Genomic DNA, 20,423 nt, shown 5'->3' on the forward strand with positions numbered 1-20,423 from the left:
AACACAAAAACTGATGGCCAGAGATCCTGGGACAACTCTAGGTCATTGCTAGGGTTGCCATGAGGGCAGTGAGCATGGATGATCCAGGAGTTCATCTGAGTTATAGTTATCAGGGATCAAAACATCTGGCAACTTTCCATTCTAACTAATAAGTTTTACTAACTAGGTACTAAGCTCAGTTGTTCCTCATTTGCTAGAGTATAAACTATCATGCCCCCTTAAAATGAAATGACCTGGGACACAGCCCCAGTTGCCTACCCTAGTTGCAGCTCAGTTTCTGATATTTCCAATCTCTAAACCTTCTTGGGTAGAAGGTTAGGACGAATTGTTATTATATGGAATTCTGTAGCCTGTATTATAACGAGAAACCAATTTCATTATTATAGATTTGCTCGCCACCTGAAGAACACCAGGCTACCTTTTCTTTAAAAATAAATAAATAAACCTTTACTTAATGGATTTTCATTCAATGAACATATGTCTATTTTCCTCTCCTCTTGACACATACCCTCACAGGTACCTACACACACACACACACACACACACACACACACACACACAGTGCCAAATGGTGCATTTGGTCTGAGAACCAAAACAGCTTCTGTTAACAGCAGCTTATGAACTATGGGGAATTCCTGTGAAATGTGGCCAGAGAGGAAGACTGTGTGCCCACAGTTTGAATTTCAAATCATAGAATGTCAGAGATGGAAGAGACCTCAGAGCAAAATCTAATTTTATAGAAAGGGAAACTGAGGCTCCCAGAGATTTGAAAGTTTCATTGCTTTTGTTGCTGTTGCTATCACCTGGCCAATTGCAGATTTCATTAGCAAACTTTCAATACTATATAAATGCAAACTATTATTAGCATTGTTAGTATTAGCCTGGAAATGTGATTTAGGGGACACAGCATGGTGTAGTGGAAAAAGCACTGACTTTAAGAGGACCTAGGTTTGAATCGTGCTTCTGACTCTTATGCTCTGTGACCTTGGTCAAGTCACTTAAACTTCTTGGCCCTGGTTTCCTCGACTGTGAAACGAAAGGGCTAGAACATATGTCCATCCTTAGAGGTTCCTTCCAGCTCTAGATCTGTGATTCTTTACCACGGTCTCTGATCTCAAGAAGCATGCAATCTTGTTTGTGAGATAAGACATATGCACTGAAAATGTAATAACTCAAGCACCAGCAACTAATGATTAAGGTCCAGTGAATGGCAGACAATCAATATTATTTTGGGGCATTTCAGTTGTGTCTGACTCTTTGTGACCCCATTTGAGGTTTTCTTGGCAAAGATACTGGAGAGGTTTGCCATTTTCTTGCCAGCTCATTTTACAGTTGAGGAAACTGAGGCAAACAGGGTTAAGTGATGGCTAATAGAGAAAAATGGTCATTGTGATTACTGACAGGGCCTGTTGCTGCAGAGAAGATTAATCTGAGCCTGGCTATATGAGACCATTGCTTCAAAATAGCATCTGAGCTGTGGCCATTGAGTCCCTGTGTCCTGGCCAAGGCAGCTTCTTATACTTCTGGTAATAACAAAGGAGGCAGCATGATGTTGGAGAAAAGGTATTGGGCCAGGAATCAGGAGAGACCTGAGTTCAAATCCCTCCTCATAGGAGCTAGAGTTTGGGAGGATGGGAGAGTGGATTTGACTTCTAAGGACCTAGATTCAAATGCTGGTTATGATATTTAATGTCAAGTGACCTTAGACATCCAACTCATCTCCTTTTGTCTGTTTCTTCATTTGTAAAAGTAAGGAGATTGGAAGATACGACCTTTTATCTTTAAACTTGTGATGCCCTGCTCTCATCCTGAGTTTCATGAATGTTGAAACTTTAAGGCACCAAACATAGCACACTTAAAGCCTATTACTTCAATTCAACGACCAAAACACCTTATGAAAACACGTACTATGTTCCAGGAGCTAAAGACAGAAGACAGATGTGGTATTCTGCCTTCCCTCAAAGACTTTGTATCCTTCGCTGCCTCTTCAGTCAGAGAATCTGGATTTAAATTCTGTCTCTGACACTTTGTACCTGTGTGACCTTGGGCAAGTCACTTCAATTATGTGGGCCTTAAGTGCCTGATCTGTAAAACACGGGGTTTGGACCTTACCTCTGAGGTCCCTTACAGCTTTAATTCTATGATCCTATGATTAATAATAAAAATAACTAGTATTTATATACAAATATTTCATTTGATAGTCGCAACCACCTTGGGAGGCAGGTGCTATTATTAGCCCCATTTTACAGTTGAGGAAACTGAGGCAAACAGACATTAAGTGACTGGCCTAGGGTTGAAGAGCTAATAAGTGTCTGAGGCTGGGTTTAAATATAAGTCTTTCTGATTCCAGGTCTAGAACTCTATCAAATGAGCCATTTAACTGTCTAGGTTATAGTTTAAAGGACAGTTTGAGGGGGGAAAAAGCACTACTACTTGGCTGAAGTTAAGGGATGGAATCAGGAGAAGCTTTGTGACAACACATTAGAACCTTAAACAATTCTAGAGTCTGAGGTGAGAAGCAAGCTCATTCTAGGCAGGGAGGACATAGAGAAATGGTTGGGAAGAATGTCTACAAAACCAGTGTGACCAAAATCTAGAGGTTTTGAAAGGGGATGAAATGAAATTAGTCTGGAGAGGTAGCTGGGAGTTAAAATGTGAAAAGCATAGAATGCCGAGGTAAGTAGTTTGGTTTTTCTCCTAAACTCTTTCCATACTCTAGGGCTGGCAGCTATAAATGATAATCAACTCAATTGAATGTTCAAAGGGGATAGGGTGGGATCATAGATTTAGAGCTGGGAGGGGCCTTAGTTGCCCTCTAATCCAATCCTTTTATTTTAAATGTAAGGAACTGAAACCAGTTGAGTGTAGCTAGTAAAATGGCAGAGCCAGGACTTGAACATGATGCTTACCTAGTTCAGTCAAGTTAAGGAAAGGGAGAGGTTGACACATGGATTTTGTCTAGGGAAGTCCAAAGTTCTGGGTTCAAATTTTATTTCTCTGTACTGGCTGGGTTGCCTCTTTCCTTCTCCACAAAGTGAGGGGCAAGACAAGATAGGTTAATGGAATAAACATTAAGAGGTTACCTGAGGGGCCTTAGAACGTAAATTCATCTGTAGCAGTGACCAGTTCATTCTTTGTACTTGTGACCCTGAAAGTGCCTGAAACATTGAAGACAATAAATATGGACTAGCTGTTTGACTGTGAGTTGGCCTAAGTGTCAGGAAGACCTGAGTTCTCTTCCTGATTCTGATCCAAACTGGCTGGGCACCTAATAACGTCTCTGTACCCCAAGCAACTGTAAAGCTGCAGAGCAGGTACCCAGCTGCATTGCTCGAGGGAATTCCCCCCTCCAGTGGCTTAACACAAAGAAATTACAGTTCTGCTGATGAGGGTTTGGGGTGAGGGGTGCTCGACACCCCGAAGTACCGACACACCGGGTCCTGCCGAAAGAATTCGACTCAAGCTTTCTCAGCCAAGGGAAAAGACAAAGTTTATCAAGAGTTAGCCAAATAGGCCTGCCCCAAGAGATCCCACCCCTTGCGACGCCTGTAAGGAAACCCGGCCAGATCAATGTGAACTAGATTGGATCTGACCCCCCTCATGGAGCCAAAATGGAGATTATATACACAAAGATTGTGAGAGGGATTGAGGGGTGGTCTGGGGTGACCAGAGGAGGGGTCTAGGGTAACAGAGCTAGGGTATAGATATTTTGATCAGGATTAAGGATGGGAAACCGGATTAAGGGTGGGAAACAGCTGGACAATAGAGGACTGGGCAAGGTAGGCATTTGGGCTTAATGGTTATAGCCTCAGGCCAAGGCCAGATCAAGTGGGAAGATTCAAGGAGAGTTCAAGGGTTCAAGGGGTTCCCAGAGACTGTGCCCTCATCACTGCTTCCCAAAATTCAAAGATGTACAAGGCCTTGTTACCAAGCCAATTCTGACCCGTCTTGCCTTTTCCCAATTATGTTGTATTTACTTAGGCTGTGTGTACATGTTTCCCTATAGAATGTAAACTCTTTGGGGGTAAGGGCTGTTTTGTTTTTAACTTTTTAACCCCGCAGCTGCTGGTACAATGCCTGGCACATCGTGGGGCCTCATGGATGCTTGTGGATTGACAAAACACCCTAAGCCAGTCTACAGATTTCAGGAAACGACACCCTTCAACTAGCGATTCCACGAAACAATCAGCGGCCAATGGGGCTGTCCCAGGAGTGCTTCACTGTATCCAGAAACCCTCTGAAGTCTCGCCTCCTCCACGCAGCTTTCCCTGACTTTTCTCTCCTGCCTTTGAACTCCTCCAAACCTGGCCCACTCGTAGGTTTCATTCTAATTCGCGCCGCGATGCGAGTGGAAACAATACAGCCCCCACCACCGGCGTCCCCTTCCCCCACAACCCGCTGACCTACAGATTGCTCTTCTAGCCCCGCACCTCCCACAGTGGGAAAAAAAATACTAATGGAAATTGTTCCCCCGCCCCGTGCCCCATACAGTGCCGCGCCGGGCTGCAGAGGCAAATCTGACCCGCAGCCAGGGCTGAGTTGGGCGGCCTGAAGTCCAGCGAGCTGCCTACCCCAGGGTCTGGGGGGGTTCTCCGTGAAGCCCCAAATGGCGTCACCTGAAGGTTTTAAAAGGACACCCCCGATTTCATGCCCACCCCACGCCCGCCAGAGTTCTGTTTGTGTCTTTTCCCCGCCCCGCCCCCCGACTTCTAATCTCCGAGTAGCTTTCGCCATTCTGAACACTAGGGGCTCCCGGATCCCAACTTGAGAAAACTTTTCCTTTTCGGAGCCTCTTATTTATTTATTTATTTTTTTTAGGAAAGGGGGTGGGGGGAAATGTGGCCTTAATTATCCTACGTCTTAGGCAGCTTAAGGAAGGGGTTGTGCTTTCGAAATCCCATCCGAGCCAAGTGAGGAGGTCTCTCTTTAAAAAAAGAGAGAGAGAGGGAGAGAGGGAGAGAAGGGGGGGCTGCAGAAGGCGACGGTGAAATAAAAGTGCCGAAAACCACCGAGGAGATCTCAGTGTATCCGAGGCAGCCTCAGCCGCGGGCGCAGCTCCTCTGGGACCGACCGACTCACGGACCGCGACCCCCGCGATCACTTTTGCTCGCCCTGGGCTTCCATTCATTAAGGAAACAGCTGCCGGGAGCGCGGTACACGCGCGCACACACGCACACACAAACACACCGCGCACTCGCACGCACACGCACAGCTCTTGGATTGGGACGAGCCGTACTTTTGCGAAAAGTTTGTTGGTGGAGTTGGTTTTCTCCGCTTTTTTTTCTTGCTACCCCCAGCCTCCTCCCAGCTGTGGATTTTTCAGGGCTGGGGAGAACGAAAGGAGACAGCCAGGAGGAGCTAACCGCGGACCCCAGACCCCCGGCGGCCCCAGCCCGCTGCCGGCCCCACTGCCTCTCGCCCTCGGCGGGCCGGGGAGGAGCTTCCTCGCCTCTGAGCGGCGGCGGCGGCGGGGAGCCGAGCCCCAGACTCGGGTGCCTGCCTCCCGGCTCACGGGCTCTGACTGGCGGCTGGTGCTAGACTCGGAGCCCCGGACCGTGTCCCAAACACCATGCAGAACTACAAGTACGACAAGGCGATCCCGGCCGAGAGCAAGAACGGGGGCAGCCCGGCCCTGAACAACAACCCCAGGAAAGGCGGCCGCAAGCGGGTGCTGCTCATCTGCCTCGACCTCTTCTGCCTTTTCATGGGTGAGCGAGCAGCCAAACCGGGCCCTCGGCCCCTGCCCCTGCCCACAGACCCCGCGTCCCGTCCCTGCCGCGCCAACTCTGCGCGCCCCGGCTCCTAACTCCTCCCTGCCCCGGCCCAGCTCGGGGCTCCGCGCTGCCTAGACAGGGCTCCCCTGCTCCGCACCACTTGACGGGCTGGGGGTGCCGGGTGCAGTAGCTGCCACACGCTGCAAGGCAGGGGCTCGGGGCTCGACTCCACCAGCTGTACCCGTGGCTGGAGCTTAGACACCCCGTAGTCTTGGGACAGGAGTTTTGCAAGAGCCGGCTCCGTGTCCGGGGAAACTGGGGGAGGGGGTGACTGCCGGAGGGAAGGAGCGGGCTGCTGCCCCCCATGGTCTGGAGCAGGGGCAGGGGAAGAGGGGTCGGGACCTGCAAAATGGATGACCCTGCGTCTCTCTGGGCCCGGGGTAAACACAGCAGCGGTCTTTCCTCCTACACACCCCTGGCCTGACCCTGCTCGCTTGGCAGAGCCAAGCACGCTTTCTGCACCCATCCCGAGTGTGTGCCAGGCGCACCATCTCACCTGGAGCTCAGCTTACCACTGGGACCGCTGGGCTCCTGTCATTGGGGGGCGGGGTGGGGGGGGTGGTTAAAACCTGAGGCGAGCCGTAGCTGAGGAACGGCCCTGGGCTTGCAGGTTTTGGGGAAGAGAAGGCGTGGGGGGAGACTAGGACCAGGGGGAGGGCCTGAGCAGATTGGATTGCGGGTGGGGTGGGGTCCTCACTTTTTAGCTGCTGCCTGGTGCCTCCGTAGGAAATATGGAAAAGTTGGGACGGGGCAGGGCAAGAACGAGAGCTTCTGTAGCTGCGGAGCGTCTTTAAGGGTAACGTCTGTCTTCCCAATTGAGGGCCTGCGAAGCCCTGGGACCCCAGTCTCCTTGGAAAGGGATTTGTCCCTCCAGCGTATAGGAATTGAAGGGACTGGTGAGGTCGGAGATTGGCTGGGGCTCCCTCCGTATCCCCTATGTGCTCAGGCTTCCCCCTCTAATTCCACCCCACCCCAACCTCCCCCAAATCAGGGCACCCCTCAGGGATGCCACCAGATCCAGCCTCGGGGCCCCCTTCTACCTGGAGCCACCACTTAAGCCACCCAGAGCTCGTGATGCCAGTGCTGCTGTGGTTGGAGATGGGGGGCAGGGGGCGGGGGGCAGGAGTTGTAAAAGGAGCCTGGCCCCTTTAAGACCATACAGCTCTAGGTGAAATGATGCAAATGAGTCAAGAGAGGTCACTGGAGGTCGGCAAACATCTCTCGGTCTCCTCGCGCTAAATAGCGATTAGGAGTTAAACTGCAGTGTAAAGGAATGGCCTCGGTGGGCCAAATCCTGGGCCCCTCTTGTTATCGTGCACTGAGCGCCGATTAGCAATTAAATTAAAACCTTAACTTTGGAAAAAGTCTGCCTGTGGCTGTGGGCTGCAGCCTGGGAAAGTAGGTCCTTGCGTTCCGGCTGGGGCGGGCGTTCTGGGCCCTAGTGTTTACCTGGGTGTTGGTTTTGCTTTGGGGGGGGGCGTGAAAAACTTCGGAGCCCCACCCCCCCCATTCCCAGCAAATGAATCCCATGTGGAGGAGGATGCTTGCTCTGAGTGAACAAAGTACCTTGCAAGGTCTGTGGGAAGAGGAGGCGAAATGGTAACTTTGTTGCTATTCGGTCCCTGGGGATAACTTGGTGATTTGGGTAAGCAGCAGCTTGACAGGTTTCTGTGTCAGTTTCATTGTTTTGCCTCTGCTCCGTGGTCTTCGGTTTCTGAAGCATTTTACAGGGACCCTGGATTTTTATTAGCGGGGAAACTAGATTTGGGGGAACCCTACCTTTTTGATATCCCTAGGACTGCAGCGAGTTTGAAAAACCATTGTTGCACAGCAGAAATAGATAAATAGAAACTTTTCAGTATTTTTATTGTTTATTTTTGTTACCTTAACTTTCAGATACAGTATTCCCTCCCCGCCACAATAAGCCATCTCTTGTAACAACAACAAACAAGAATTAATAATAAGAAAGAGGGTGGGGTGGGGGGGGAAGGAAGGAAATAGTGAAGAAAATTATCCTTGTGGCCTTGGGTCCTCAGTTTCCTCATCTGTAAATTGAAGGGCATTGGACTCCATGGTCTCTGAGGTGTCTTCCAGCTCTCCATCTATGATCCTGTGAATTATCATTGTGACAAATAACTAAGTTGGTCACTAAGAATGCAGAGACGAAAATGACAGCTCCCGCCCTCAGATTTCACACTCTCAGGGAACGAAATAAGTCTCTTAAATTGATACAAAAATGTATGCAAAGTAAAATTCTGGGGGGGTGGGAGTGCTGTGGAATCGGGAAAGGTTTCCCATAGAAAGTAGGGGACAAGCTTTGTGTGACAGTGACAAGATGGAAATGACTTAGAACAGTTCTGCTAAATAACTACCTGTGGGACTTAGAGCAAGTCTGAGCCTCAGTTTCATCATCTGTAAAATGAAGGGGTTGGCCCAGCTGATCTTAAGGTCTGGCACACCTCTGCGTTTCTGTATTCCAACATGTAACCCTCAGTGTTTGGGTGCTCCCTCCCAGCTCTGACATACTCTGTTCCTGTGGTCTGCCTTTCTACATTCTGGGTTAACTCTTGTGATCCCATGTTATTATATCCCAAAGTCACCCTTCCCACACCTGGCTTTGTTTATTTTTAACTTTCGGGTTTCCTCCTCAACCCTGTTGTATTGTGTAAGGCATCTGCTTTTGCTAAGGAGACAGCACACCTACCTTTCTGGAGCCCAGCCTCAGGGGTTGGGATTTCTTTGAAAACTGGGACAACCCTGAAACTCCTTGTCTCAGGTACTCAGAAGCATACAAAAGTCCAACAAATGACAGGATTCCTGTCTACCCTGACAGCTTTGGCATGAAATTCCCCTCCAAAAGGCCTTTGGTGCCATGGGTAAACATCCAATTGAGAAATTCATGCAGGAAAGCTCTTACTTGACTTCCAAGAGAAAAATTAATAACACAAGAGCATGTGATTTTAATATTCCACACGCCACAGTCTTTTGTGGGGTAGGAGGGGGGAGAATGTTTCTCCGCATTTTGCTTAAGCCTGTCAGTTTGATTTAATTTTTTTGTAGCCTATTGATCATATGGTCTGGATTACAGGGCACTAATATATTAAGAAGAGAGACATAGTTTTCTGTTGATTTTCCCACAGGAATATATACCAGTCCAGGAAGCTGCATCCCTCCCCATATCTGGAAAAAGGAAAATAAGTGACATGCCATATAAAAGTTATAGAAATGGAAGCCATGCAGCCAGTTTCACTTTTTCATCTACCTTTTGGAATGTTAAGTTCTTGGTTAAATTAAAAAAACAAGGAAAAAAAACCCAAAAAGCTCACTCTAGCTTAGGGTACGGAGGAATTAGGCGACATGTGTATTTCTGGGTAGGGTAAAGTTAATCATGGCCCACAAAAGGGCTATAGCTTTGCCTAATAAATGCTTTCAAATGAGTTTGGGAGTGTAGCCTTCTTAGGGAGGTTTTGGCTTCTCATCAGACAACTAACTGGTAATGGGAGTCAGTGAGATTTAAGAGCCTTCATTGAGAGCTGCTGGAAGGGACCTTAAGGATCATCTGGTCTAATCCCTGCTCCTCCCCCTGTTTTACAGATGAGGAAACTGAGACCCAGGGAAAGACAGTGACTTGCCCAAGGCCACACAGGCAGAAAATACTTGGACAGGATTCAGATCCTAGTTCCCTGACCCCATATCCTGAGTCCTTGACTGGAGACCCTGCTACCTTTTTGGCATAATACTGTCTAATTATCGCCTTTAATTTTCACTAAAGCCCTGTTGATTATAGAGGTGGCAGGAGTATTCTTATACTCATTTTTTCAGATGAGAAAGCTGCGCAGAGCTATACTGCTGTGGCACAGTGGAAAGAAGTGTTTGTTTCCTATAGAGCATGAGGTGAAAAGTAGCAGGTTAAGACAAATAGAGTAAAGCTCATCAACTATCCCTAAGATTGTGGGTTGAAAGATGAAAAAGATCTCAAGCCTGTGTGCCTCAGTTTCCTCAGTTGTCAAATGGAGATAATAAATAGCAGCCTGCCTCCCAGGGTTATTTGTGAGGATCAAATGGGGATAATATGAACACAGTAGGCACTTAATAAATGCTTGTTCCTGTTTCCTTCACAGTTTTACAGGTGGGGAAACAAAGGCTCAGAGATTTGTGACTTGCCCAGGGGTCGCACAGTGGAGCCAGAATTCCTATTCTGATTTGACTTCCAATTAGTACTTTTTGTCTCTGAGTACAATCTCCTGTCTTTTTTCAGAAGAGATCATTTGGTTCCCTGGGACTGTTTGTGGTCATTCACAGGCTTGATGTCCTATTGGGTTTGATGCTCTACTGCGCAGTTGGTAAGGATGGGGAGAATTCAAGGAAGCAGGTGTTGACTCAGAAAATCATGGCCTTCTGTTTCCTGTCAGCCAGAACCGTAATTAAACAAGGTCGTCTATTATGCTGATGTGCAGGCATGGAGGGAGGGACAAGGTCAGCTAGGTAAAGGTATTGAATTCCCACTGATTAGGAATGTTGGGTTGACCCCAGTGATCAGGCAGTTGCTGGAAAACCTCTGACATTTCCTTGACTCAGTTGCATAGAAGAATTAGTTGCCCAGGATCAGTTTTCTCTTTTAATTGGTGTCCAGATGTACAATTTTAGAATTTGGTGCTGCATATTGGATGCACAAGAATAATTGAAGGATTGCTTTTAAACACAACCTTAATTCAGTTCAAATTTAAACTTTTAAATGAGACAGGAAGCCGTGTGGGGAACGGGACTGAGCTTTCCCTTCTGAAACAGTTCATGGGATTGGAAGCCAGAAGATCCACACACCAGTAAAACGTATAAGTTCAAAACAATCTCTAAGATACTAGACCTGGAAGAATATTGAAACCTAGAACACAGACTAATAGCACTAGAAAGCACTTTGGAACCCAGAATGTTAGAATCCACAGTCACACAGTGTTAGAGCCACCTTAGAACATGGGATGTCATAGTTGGGAGGAGCCTTAGAATATGAAATGTCAGTGCTGGAAAGGACTTTAGAATAGGGATAGGAGCTTAAAACAGAACGTCAGAAGGGAGTTTAGAACAGAGAATATGAAATCTCGGAGGGACCTTAAGAGTGTAGAATGCTGGAATATTTGTTGTTTGGTCATTTTTCAGTCATATCTGACTTTTCATGACCCCATTATTTGAGATTTTTCTTGACAAAGATACTGGAGTAGTTTGCCATTTCCTTCTCCAGCTCATTTTACAAATGAGAAAACTGAGGCAAGCAAGGTGAAGTGACTTGCCCAGGGTTGCACAGCTAGGAAGTGTCTGAGTTTAGATTTGAACTCAGGTCTTCCTGACTCCAGGTCAGGTACTCTAGCCACTGCACCACCTAGCTGCCCTAAAGCAAGAATCTAAAGTCAGTTGTATGTTAGAGGGATTTTAGAAGTCAGACCAACTCCCTCATTTTACAGAGTAGGAAAAAAAGAGATGCAGAATGAGGAAGAGGGATTTGCTTAAAATCACACATTGCCAAAGTTGAGAGTAGAACTCAGTTCTCCTGATTCCTGGTTTAGCCCCATCTTCTTGCCTGAATGCTTATGGGAAATCTTGCCAATTTTGTCGCCAGTGGTTACTGTCTTTTCCCTTCCTTGGTATTTCACCAGAATCTGCTGGTACTGCCTCTGCCACGAATTAACTGTGCAGTCCTGACCAGGTGCCTTACCATCTCTGGGTGCCAGCTTTGTCCACCTCTAATACAAGGCAGTTGCATTACAGGATAACAAAGGTCCCTTCCAATACCAACATCCATGAGCTGCTCTGTACATTCCTCAACTCACTAGAAGAGGTATATTTTTTTTAAGGAGCAGCACAACAAGAAAAGAGATTTCTCTTTCACCACAGCCTAGTTTTGTGCAAGCAAAGGAAGGAATCTGTGCTTGAGCGGTTCCTGAATCATCCCGGGTGTTTAATCTAGGGCTCTGTTCCTTGAGCTGAACAGACCTCCAACTCCACGTGTGATAGACTATTCTTCGTTGTGTTTCTGGATTGAAGAGAAGGTGGGGGGAGAATTTGGGGTCTTTCTTATCTGGAAACAGACTATAAGCTCTTGAGGGCAGGGAATGTTTCATTTTTCATTTCATATCCCTAATACTGGCACATAGTGGGTGAATAGATACATGTTTGTTGATTGCTCAGTGGATAGAAATCATTAGGAAAAACCATGGAAGAAAGGATAGGGAATGCTTTCTGAGAGCATTTTGAAGTCTATTAAAATATAATTTCTGAGTTGGAAGGGAACCCAGTGTCAGCTAATCTAATACATACCTCAAGTATGAATCTCCTGTTGGACATCCCCACCAAGTGGTCAATCTGTATTCACTCGAATAGCCCTTTCGACCGAGAACTCATCTCTCACAATGGCTCATTCTATCATTGGAAAATTAATCTCTAGGAAAGTTTTCCATCTTGATGCCAGAGCTGAGAGGGACCTTATTACAGGAGAATGGTCAAAGCTGGGAGAAAACGTATGAGATAGACAATGAATTCCTATCTCCTCACTTTATAAATGGGAACCCTGAAGCCTACAGAAGGAATTTGAATAGTTCAGCGTCACAAAAGATGATGATGACAGAGCTTAGCTCCCCTGAGCTCCAGGCCGCAATTGCCTACCTTTAAACCAAGCTGGGACGGAGCACTAATGGCAGCTTCAGAGATGTCACTTCTGTAATGAATTTCCTTCTGGCATCATTCCAATGTATAAAAGGTGATAGATAATACTTTCAAGCCAGCCAACTCCAAATAAAACATTCTAGAGATAGGACACGCATAATTTTGAGGGAAGACACCCAGGATGGGAGAGTAGGTCAAGCAGTTGGGCCTTTTAGTTGGCTCTGGCTCTGGTTTGTTTTGTGACTGGTAGGAGGGCCAGGTTCCATTTTCTGAGTCTCATTTTCCTCATATCTAAACTGAAGAGGCTGAACGTGATGCTCCCTAATACCCCTCTTAGTTCTAGCATTTTAGAATTTAAGGCCCCTCCCAGCTCTGACATTCTGTTCTCAGGCCCTTGTGTAGTGTGATATCTGTGCCCTAAAGATACCTCCCCATTCTGAAGTTCTGTGTTCTAGGCTGCTCTTACATTCTCATTTTCCTTTTTAGCGGTAATATCACATGTTCTAATATTCTAATGTTTCTTCCCATGTCTAATAGTCTATGTTCCAACAGTCTATGTTTTAAGGGTGTTTCCAACACCAAAGTTCTATGAAGTGTTTGAAATCCTGCCACTGAAATGTGAAGAACAGATTCTCATTAGCAAGGTGTGGGTGGCTGGCCCTCTAGATCTGGGGCGGTTGGTTCAGAGCTCCACTTCCTTTCTCTTACCAGCAGGTTAGCTGGTAATCCCCTCTTACTTTCTTAGACAGCTGTGAAAGCCCAGTTCCCATCCCCCACTTCCACTTCCACCCTCACAGTTCCCATCCCCCACACTTCCACTTCCAACTTCAGTGACTGACGCACTCATAGTGCCATCTTGTCTTTTTTCTTATGCTCATGGTTTTGGGGAAGCACCATGAGTTGCACCTGTTCCTTGAAGGGGAAGTTCTGAATCTCCTGCTGTCGTTACCTTTTCTTGCTTAGTTCTTGTTAGTTCCTATATGAAAAATACCAGCTCTCAGACCTGGGAACCAGTAAGGTATGGGTTTGAATCTTGCTTTGGTCACTCCTTTCTCCTGGAAAGAAGCCTGAATTTACACTAGAGTCTTCCTTTTTCAGAAGAGGAGGGTGGGGAGACTTAAATCATAAGGTCAGAAGACCCCCATGGCCCCCAACATCAGTTAGAAGCCAGGCCTCACTACTACAAGTACATACTCTTTTGACCTGTTAGTTCTAGATGGCTCAGCTTCTCCTATCCTCTTTGGATGCCTCACTGGAAGGAGTGGGGCAGGGGTGCTTACTGCCCTCTGTAGGAAGCTAGCCTTCATTAGAGCTTAGATTTGAGAGAGGATGCCACCCTTTGTCCTTCCTCTGACGTTACAGATGAGAAAACTGAGGCCTAAGAATGTTGATGGAATATTCCCAAGGTTCCTGGATTTGAAATTGGATCTTTTTCCACGGAAAAGGAACTTGTTTCATTGTCCTATTTGGCTCTCAGTCATAAAATATAAATGCAAGAAGGGGCCTTAGAACATGTAGTGTTAGATCGCTGACCTTAGAACATAGACTTTCCAAACTGAGAGCGTCCTCAGGCACAGAATGTTAGAACTAGGAGGAAACTTAGAGCACAGAATGCCAAAATGCAGAGGGAGCTTAGAACAAAGATGATTAGAGCCGGGAGCCACTTTAGATCATAGAATGTTAGATATCCATGCTAGAAATGACCTTTGAACATAGAATGTTGAAACTCCAAGGACGAGTGGAGATTGTCTAGTGACAGGGTTCTTAACCTGAGTTCTGTGAATTTATTTTTGCAATATTCTGCATTTCAGTATACCTGGATTCCTTTTAATCCTATTTCTTTATTTTGGTATTTAAAACCATTGTTTTGAGAAGGGGTCCATAGGTTTTACCACTGTCAAAGGGGTGGGGTCCGTGACCCAGAAAAGGTTAAGAACTCAATCTAATCTAACCCCTTCATTTTATGGATTGAGTTCAATTTAAGAAAAAAATATTTGTTCATTCACTTTAACAAATAAATGTAAAACATGCCTTGTTTGTGATAGATTAAGAAATTGTTGACCATAGATGGGTCATACAGGGTCACACAGCAAATAGATGACTCACACATTCATGTATGGCTTCTGATATGGGGTTATTTCCCTTACACCTGGCCACTTCTCAGTCTGTCTTGATTTTGTTTTCATATCCATGTGAATTTTGATATTTCCTTTTGACATTTATTTCCAGGGAGATGTCCCCACCCTCCACCCCAACTCCCATGACTGAAGTTAAAAGCAAGTCAGACAGATGCAGCTTTGAGTTAATGCCAGCGAGTCCCCACATTGTTAGGGCTGGAGGCCTTGAAACCTCAGAGAGGATCATCATATCACATAGGTGACCAATATCACTTATCTGTGAGCTGGTGCTATCTTGAAAATAGCTGCCTGAGACATAATTGCTTCTAGAGATGACGGCCTTAAGCCTGACACAGTCATTGGTGCTTGATTGCATTTGTCAAATAATTGGGTATAATGGTAAAAATCATGGGGTAACACTGACTGAAACCCCCATTCTGTCATTAACTCACTGGGTAACATTGATAACTTCCTCACTAATGAGCTTCATGGGTAAAAAAGAAGTGGTGGTTCTGGATGATCTCCAAAGCTTCCTTCCAGTGTCACCACTTTTCAGTATAGTGAAAACTGCATCAGAGGTAGGTCGGATCCCCATTGGAAGGAGCCATCATTCACTCCGTCAGCAAACAAGTATTTATCAAGCTGATCTTTGTTCCAGGCACTTCTTCCATGCAAGTACAAAGACTGAAAAAGTCCCTACTTTCCAGGAGCATATTCTAATGAGGAAGCTTATACAACCAGGAAGAAACCAGCTGGTTGGTCAAGTGGAAATGAGGAAAACCTTAGACTCTGTAGTATTGGAGAAGACAGCTGGGCATGGATGGGTCTTCACCTATACATGGGACCTGTAGCCTAAAGTTCTGCAATGGTCATTGTCTCTAGAGATCATAAGAGTAGAGGATAGTAGGCTTTTGGAAGGGATCTCAAAGGCCGTATTATCCAGAACTCTCATCGCACAGATAAGGAAGCCGCCGAGGAGGTTAAGTGATTTCCACTGGTTGCCCTGGTAGTATCAGAGGTGAGAATGAATCATAGGATTCAGAGCTGGAATGGCCCTTAGAAATCAGCTAGTTCAAGTCCTTTATTTCACAGATGAAGAAACTGAGGCCCAGAGAGGAAATTGACTTTCTCAAAGTCCCATTGGTAATAAGGAGCAGAGATGGAATTCAGGTGTAGGTTCTTACCTGGAAGGATGGGAGAATGGCAAATATAGTCCAAAATTCAGATGACACAAACACAGATGATTTAAAATAAGAAATTGGGGCTGGGGGTAGGAGCTGTATAAAGAGACCAGTGTGGCCATATGAGCAATTCACTGACTAACATGTTTAAAGGCAACGTCAAGATGGTAGCCACAAGGAGAGGTAGCCGAGGTTGAAGCTAGAAGAGAGTCACTGTCCTGAAAGAAAGTTGGGAGTGTTAATGACCTGGAGCTTTTAGTGAATACCAAAGACCTAACAGTAGACCACCCCCCCAAAAAAAAAATTGGAAGCAAGAGAATGAGCAAAGAGGGTGTGTGCTAACAGAAGGCCTATGTAGATACTTAAAATTAAATCCCTCGTCATGTACAATGTCAACCACATTAACAATTAAGTGAAACAGCATAAAAAAGCAAGGGACTTGACAATATCTGTAACCTCATCCCTGAGAAGTTTTCCATTTGTTAAAAAAAAAGATGGCACATGTATTTGTGTAAGTGAACGTCTGCACCATCCAATGTTTTTGGTCTGTGTTCTATTGCCTTTTTAAACAGCCTCCATTCATATGCTTGTAGTATCTATTATCCTTTCCTTTATTTTTCTTTGTGTGTCACTTGATACAGTCCTTCCCACATTTGTCTGAACTCTTGTCTTTTCTTAAAATGCGATAGTATTCCTTTATGTTCGTGTAACAAAGTAGCCGGCCACTCCTTGGTTGGTGGGCATGTGTTGTGTTCTCAGCATTTTGCTATTACAGATATTGTTGCTGGGAATATTTTTGCATAAATTAGATCTTCTCTCAAGGTCAGTGACCTCCTTTGGGTATAAACCCAATAGTAGAATTCCTGGGTCAGAGGTACAAACAATTTTGTAACTTTGCTTGCATAATTCCAGATTGTTTTCCAAAATGATTGGGCCAATCCTGTGCTCCCCCAGCAGTGAATTAGTGACCCTAGGCTGCATTAATCATTGAGAAGTATCCAGTCCTGTTGAACTCTGCCTTGATTAGACCACACCTGGAGAGCTGTGCTCAGTCGGAGTACCATGTTTTAGGAAGGATGTTGAGAAACCAGGCAGCCAGGAAAGAATCTAAGCTTCCGTGAAGGAACTGAGGATGTTCAGTATGCAGTAGGTTGGATTTAGTGGGGACGCAAGAATTGTCTTCAAGTATTTGAAGGTTGTCTTGGGGAAGAGAAATTCAGCTTGGTCCCAACATGCAGAACTGGACATATTAGGTGGAAGTGGCAGAGGGGAAGATTTAGGCTTGATGCCAGGCAGAACTTCCCAACAGTGAAGGCCTTACAAAAGTGAAATGGGCTACTTCAGGAAAGAATGAGTTCCCCGTCATTCATTGGAGCTCTCTGAGCAGAAGCCGCATGAGCCTTTCCCGGGGATGTTATGGATGGGCCTCTTCTGGTGTTGGCTGACCTGTAGTTGGGGTACCTTCTGGGGTACCTTCCAAATCTGAGAGTTTGGGCGTCCGTTCTTATGTAACAGAAACCTCCAGCGTTCCCGGAGGTCGGAGAGAAATCACAGAATCATGATGATGGTGATAATAATGCTGATGATGATAATGATGGTTGGGGCCGAGGATGGTAATGATAGCTTCCATTTATGGAGTGCGTTAGAGGCATTAGCTAATTTGATCCTCCCCGAAACTGTGTGAGATAGGGGAGTGATAGTTGTATTATTCTCAGTTTATGAGTGAGGAACCAGAGACGTTAATTAAGCAACATGCCCAAGGTCACATAACTTCTAAATGACAGAGCTGGTATGAAACCCACTTCTTTGGATACCAGGTCCTTAAGAGCTGGGAGAGGAGCCTTGAACATCAGAGGATCATGGCAGCATCAGAGATTTAGAGCTGGAAAGGACTTCATTTTAGAAGGCATTTCTCATTTTACATGTGAAGCAGGGCTACCAGGTCACCAGGCTTCTAAATGTCAGGGGGAGTATTTGAATCCAGGTCTTCCTGATTCCCAAGTCTAGTGTCTGCTACACTGTGCTGTTGTCTCTTGACCTTAGTGACTTCTCTTTCTAGTCCAGTCCTCTTTTACAGGTGAGGAAACTGAGGCTCACAAAGGAAGTTTTTGGGGCTTAGAGCAAAGCCTTTGTCCCCTGTGGTCACTGACTTCCCTTCTGTAACCTCAAGCCCTTAAATGACTTCCTTATGGCCACACCGAGCGTAAGTTTCAAAAAGGGTGTCCAGATGCAGCTTGGCCTACTCCAGGGGCAGTGCTTACAACTTTCCACTATGGCAAGCATCAGTTGTGAGTGTGAGCCCTTGAAACTCAAGGCAAAACCATTCAACCAAAAGCTCTGCATGGAGAAACCTTTGCAAGAAACTTTGAACTGTTTTTGTCTTTATTTGCATTATCAGGGCTTAGCACAGTGCATGGCACATAGAAGGTACTGAGTCCTGATTGGCCAGCCTGCCGAATGATCCTTTCTGAAGCCCAGGAGAAAGACAGAGACAGAGAGAGACAGAGACAGACGGACAGAGAATGTGTGTGTGTGTGTGTGTGTGTGTGTGTGTGTGTGTGTGTGTGTGTATTTTGAGGTTTGTTACCAATTAACTAAATTATATCCCTCAAGACTCAGCAAGGAAGTGGGGCTGAGTGAAGCATTGGGGTAAAAATCAGTGACATTAGAAGGTACCTGTTTACAGATCCTCAAACAGGGCCTGGCCATGATTGCCCAGACCCCAGGGAAGCTCTACTGCTTGCTGGCCTCCCTGCACAGAACCCAGGAATTAGCATGAAGTATCAATCAACAGCATTTCCAGAGATACCACTTAAGTCTATATTTGCTTGTGTCTTTTAAGTGTAATTACAGTGCTTATGATTCCTGGGTTGCTTAAGGAGCAATTTCCTGCCCCCCTCCAACCTTTGCCCACCTCCTGATGGTGGGCAGTGGGCTTATTATCTCTCCATGTAGGATTGCATTTCAAAAATATCTCTTAATTAACATAGCTAATAAATATGGCCTCTTGGCCTATGATGTGGAAATAGTGCCGTACTGGGCTTCTGGATACCTGGGTTCTACATTGAGCTTTGATTTATTTTGGTTTCATTTTGTGGTTATTCAGTTATTTCAGTCATATCTGACTCTTTGTGACCCCATTTGGGGTTTTCTTGGCAAAGACACTGGATGGGTTTGCCGTTTCCTTCTCTGGCCCATTTTACAGGTGAGGAAACAGATACAGAGTTTGAGTGACTTTCCCAGAATCACACAGTGGGTAAGTGTCCCTGGCAGAATTTGAACCCAGATCTTCCTGACTTCAACTCCAGTCCTCCATCCCCCATACCATACTCCCCTCTTACAGTTCTTGACAGCTTTCATGTCCTACCTAAATCTTTTGTTCAGGTGAAACATTGCAGGCAGCATGATGTCGAGCCACCAGTTGACTCCCAAATTTGATGTGCCAGCTTTCCCAGAGGATATCCCCTATGCCTGGAACACACTCCCTCTTCCTCTCCATCATTCAGAACACTTCTTTTCCCTCTAGGCTCAGCCCAGGTGCCGCTTCCTCCAGGAAGCCAGCCCAGAGTGGCCAAATGGGGGAATTGGATGAGATTGTGCCCACTCAGTACCTTTCGTCCCTCTCCTGTAAACTGGTGGCTCCCTAACGGCTTTATGACTTTACCTCCCGGGGTGGCCACAATAAGACCTAGAAACGTGAGCTATTTTTATACCAGCTGTTGGGGCTCTTAGCCTCTTCCTGGCGTGGTCAGGGTCCCCTCCCTTGCTTTGGTTAAATCGGAAACACCAAGTTTCATGGTTTAGTGGCTGTGGAGGGAGCCCCCTCATTAACTGCTGCCAAGAGCTTCCCTCCCCCATTGGTCCGCACCCGACATGGCCGTGAAGTGAGTAACCACTAGGAGGAAGTGGCTCAGTTGCTTCTCACATGGAGTGGGTTTTGCTAAAAACCTGACCAGAGTAGCTGGTTTTGGTCAATTTAGGCAAGTCTCCCTCCCCCTCTCCTTCCCGCCCCGCCCCCCCACTCCTTCCTAGAATTCTAGACACTGCCATAAGCATTCTGTATTTCCCACTTCTCATCTATCTTCCTTAAAGGAGTTAAATCCTAAGGAAGCAGGCAGCATGCTGGGTAGAGGCCCCCACAGCCAGGCCAATGGGTCCAGTGTATTTTCTCCCCCATTGTAAGATTTCTCTTCAGCTGAGCTTTGAATAGCAGAGGGATTAGCATTTGAGCCAGCATATAAAGTGGGTCCTTCCTTCCCTCCCCCTCCCCACTGGCCCTTTAAAAGACAAGTTCCAGGGCCTTTATTTCTCGGTAAAATTGGCACAAAACTCTTGACAGACACAGAGCCTCTGGTCGAATGGGCCTTGGGAGCAATTGCTTTGTGGAAACTGGTCATGCTCCTAATGAAAAAGCTTCTGGGAACCAGCAGCTGGGAATAGGCCCTGGTCCAGCTATCCCAGGAGTGTGGCAAGTTCTGTCTTCTTCCATTCCCTGACTCCTTCTAGATCACCAGTGGGAAATGCAGCCGGCCTAGTGTCCTTGATCATTTTCTGTATAGGAATCCCCTCCCAGGACTGAGGTGTCTGAAGTCCCTCTCAGTTCTGAGGTGGGGAGATGTAGAGAGTTACACAGAGAGACAGAGGAAAGGGAAGAAAAGAGAACAGAATTGGAGGGCTGGGAGCAGGGTAGGGAGTAC

General features: G+C 46.2%; 1 protein-coding gene across 1 annotated transcript in view; it reads left to right on the plus strand.

Moving 5' to 3' along the window:
• Positions 1 to 4,878: 4,878 nt before the first annotated feature.
• PLPP3 (phospholipid phosphatase 3) overlaps positions 4,879 to 20,423 on the plus strand; it is a 77,483-nt gene continuing 61,938 nt past the window's right edge. The window contains exon 1 of the mRNA XM_036754242.1: positions 4,879 to 5,708. Within this exon, the coding sequence (XP_036610137.1) occupies positions 5,570 to 5,708 (139 nt within the window). The 5' untranslated portion in view covers positions 4,879 to 5,569. The remainder of the gene's footprint in view (positions 5,709 to 20,423) is intronic.

This window comes from Trichosurus vulpecula, chromosome 4 (assembly GCF_011100635.1).
Source record: "Trichosurus vulpecula isolate mTriVul1 chromosome 4, mTriVul1.pri, whole genome shotgun sequence".
NCBI classification, from domain to species: Eukaryota; Metazoa; Chordata; class Mammalia; order Diprotodontia; family Phalangeridae; genus Trichosurus; species Trichosurus vulpecula.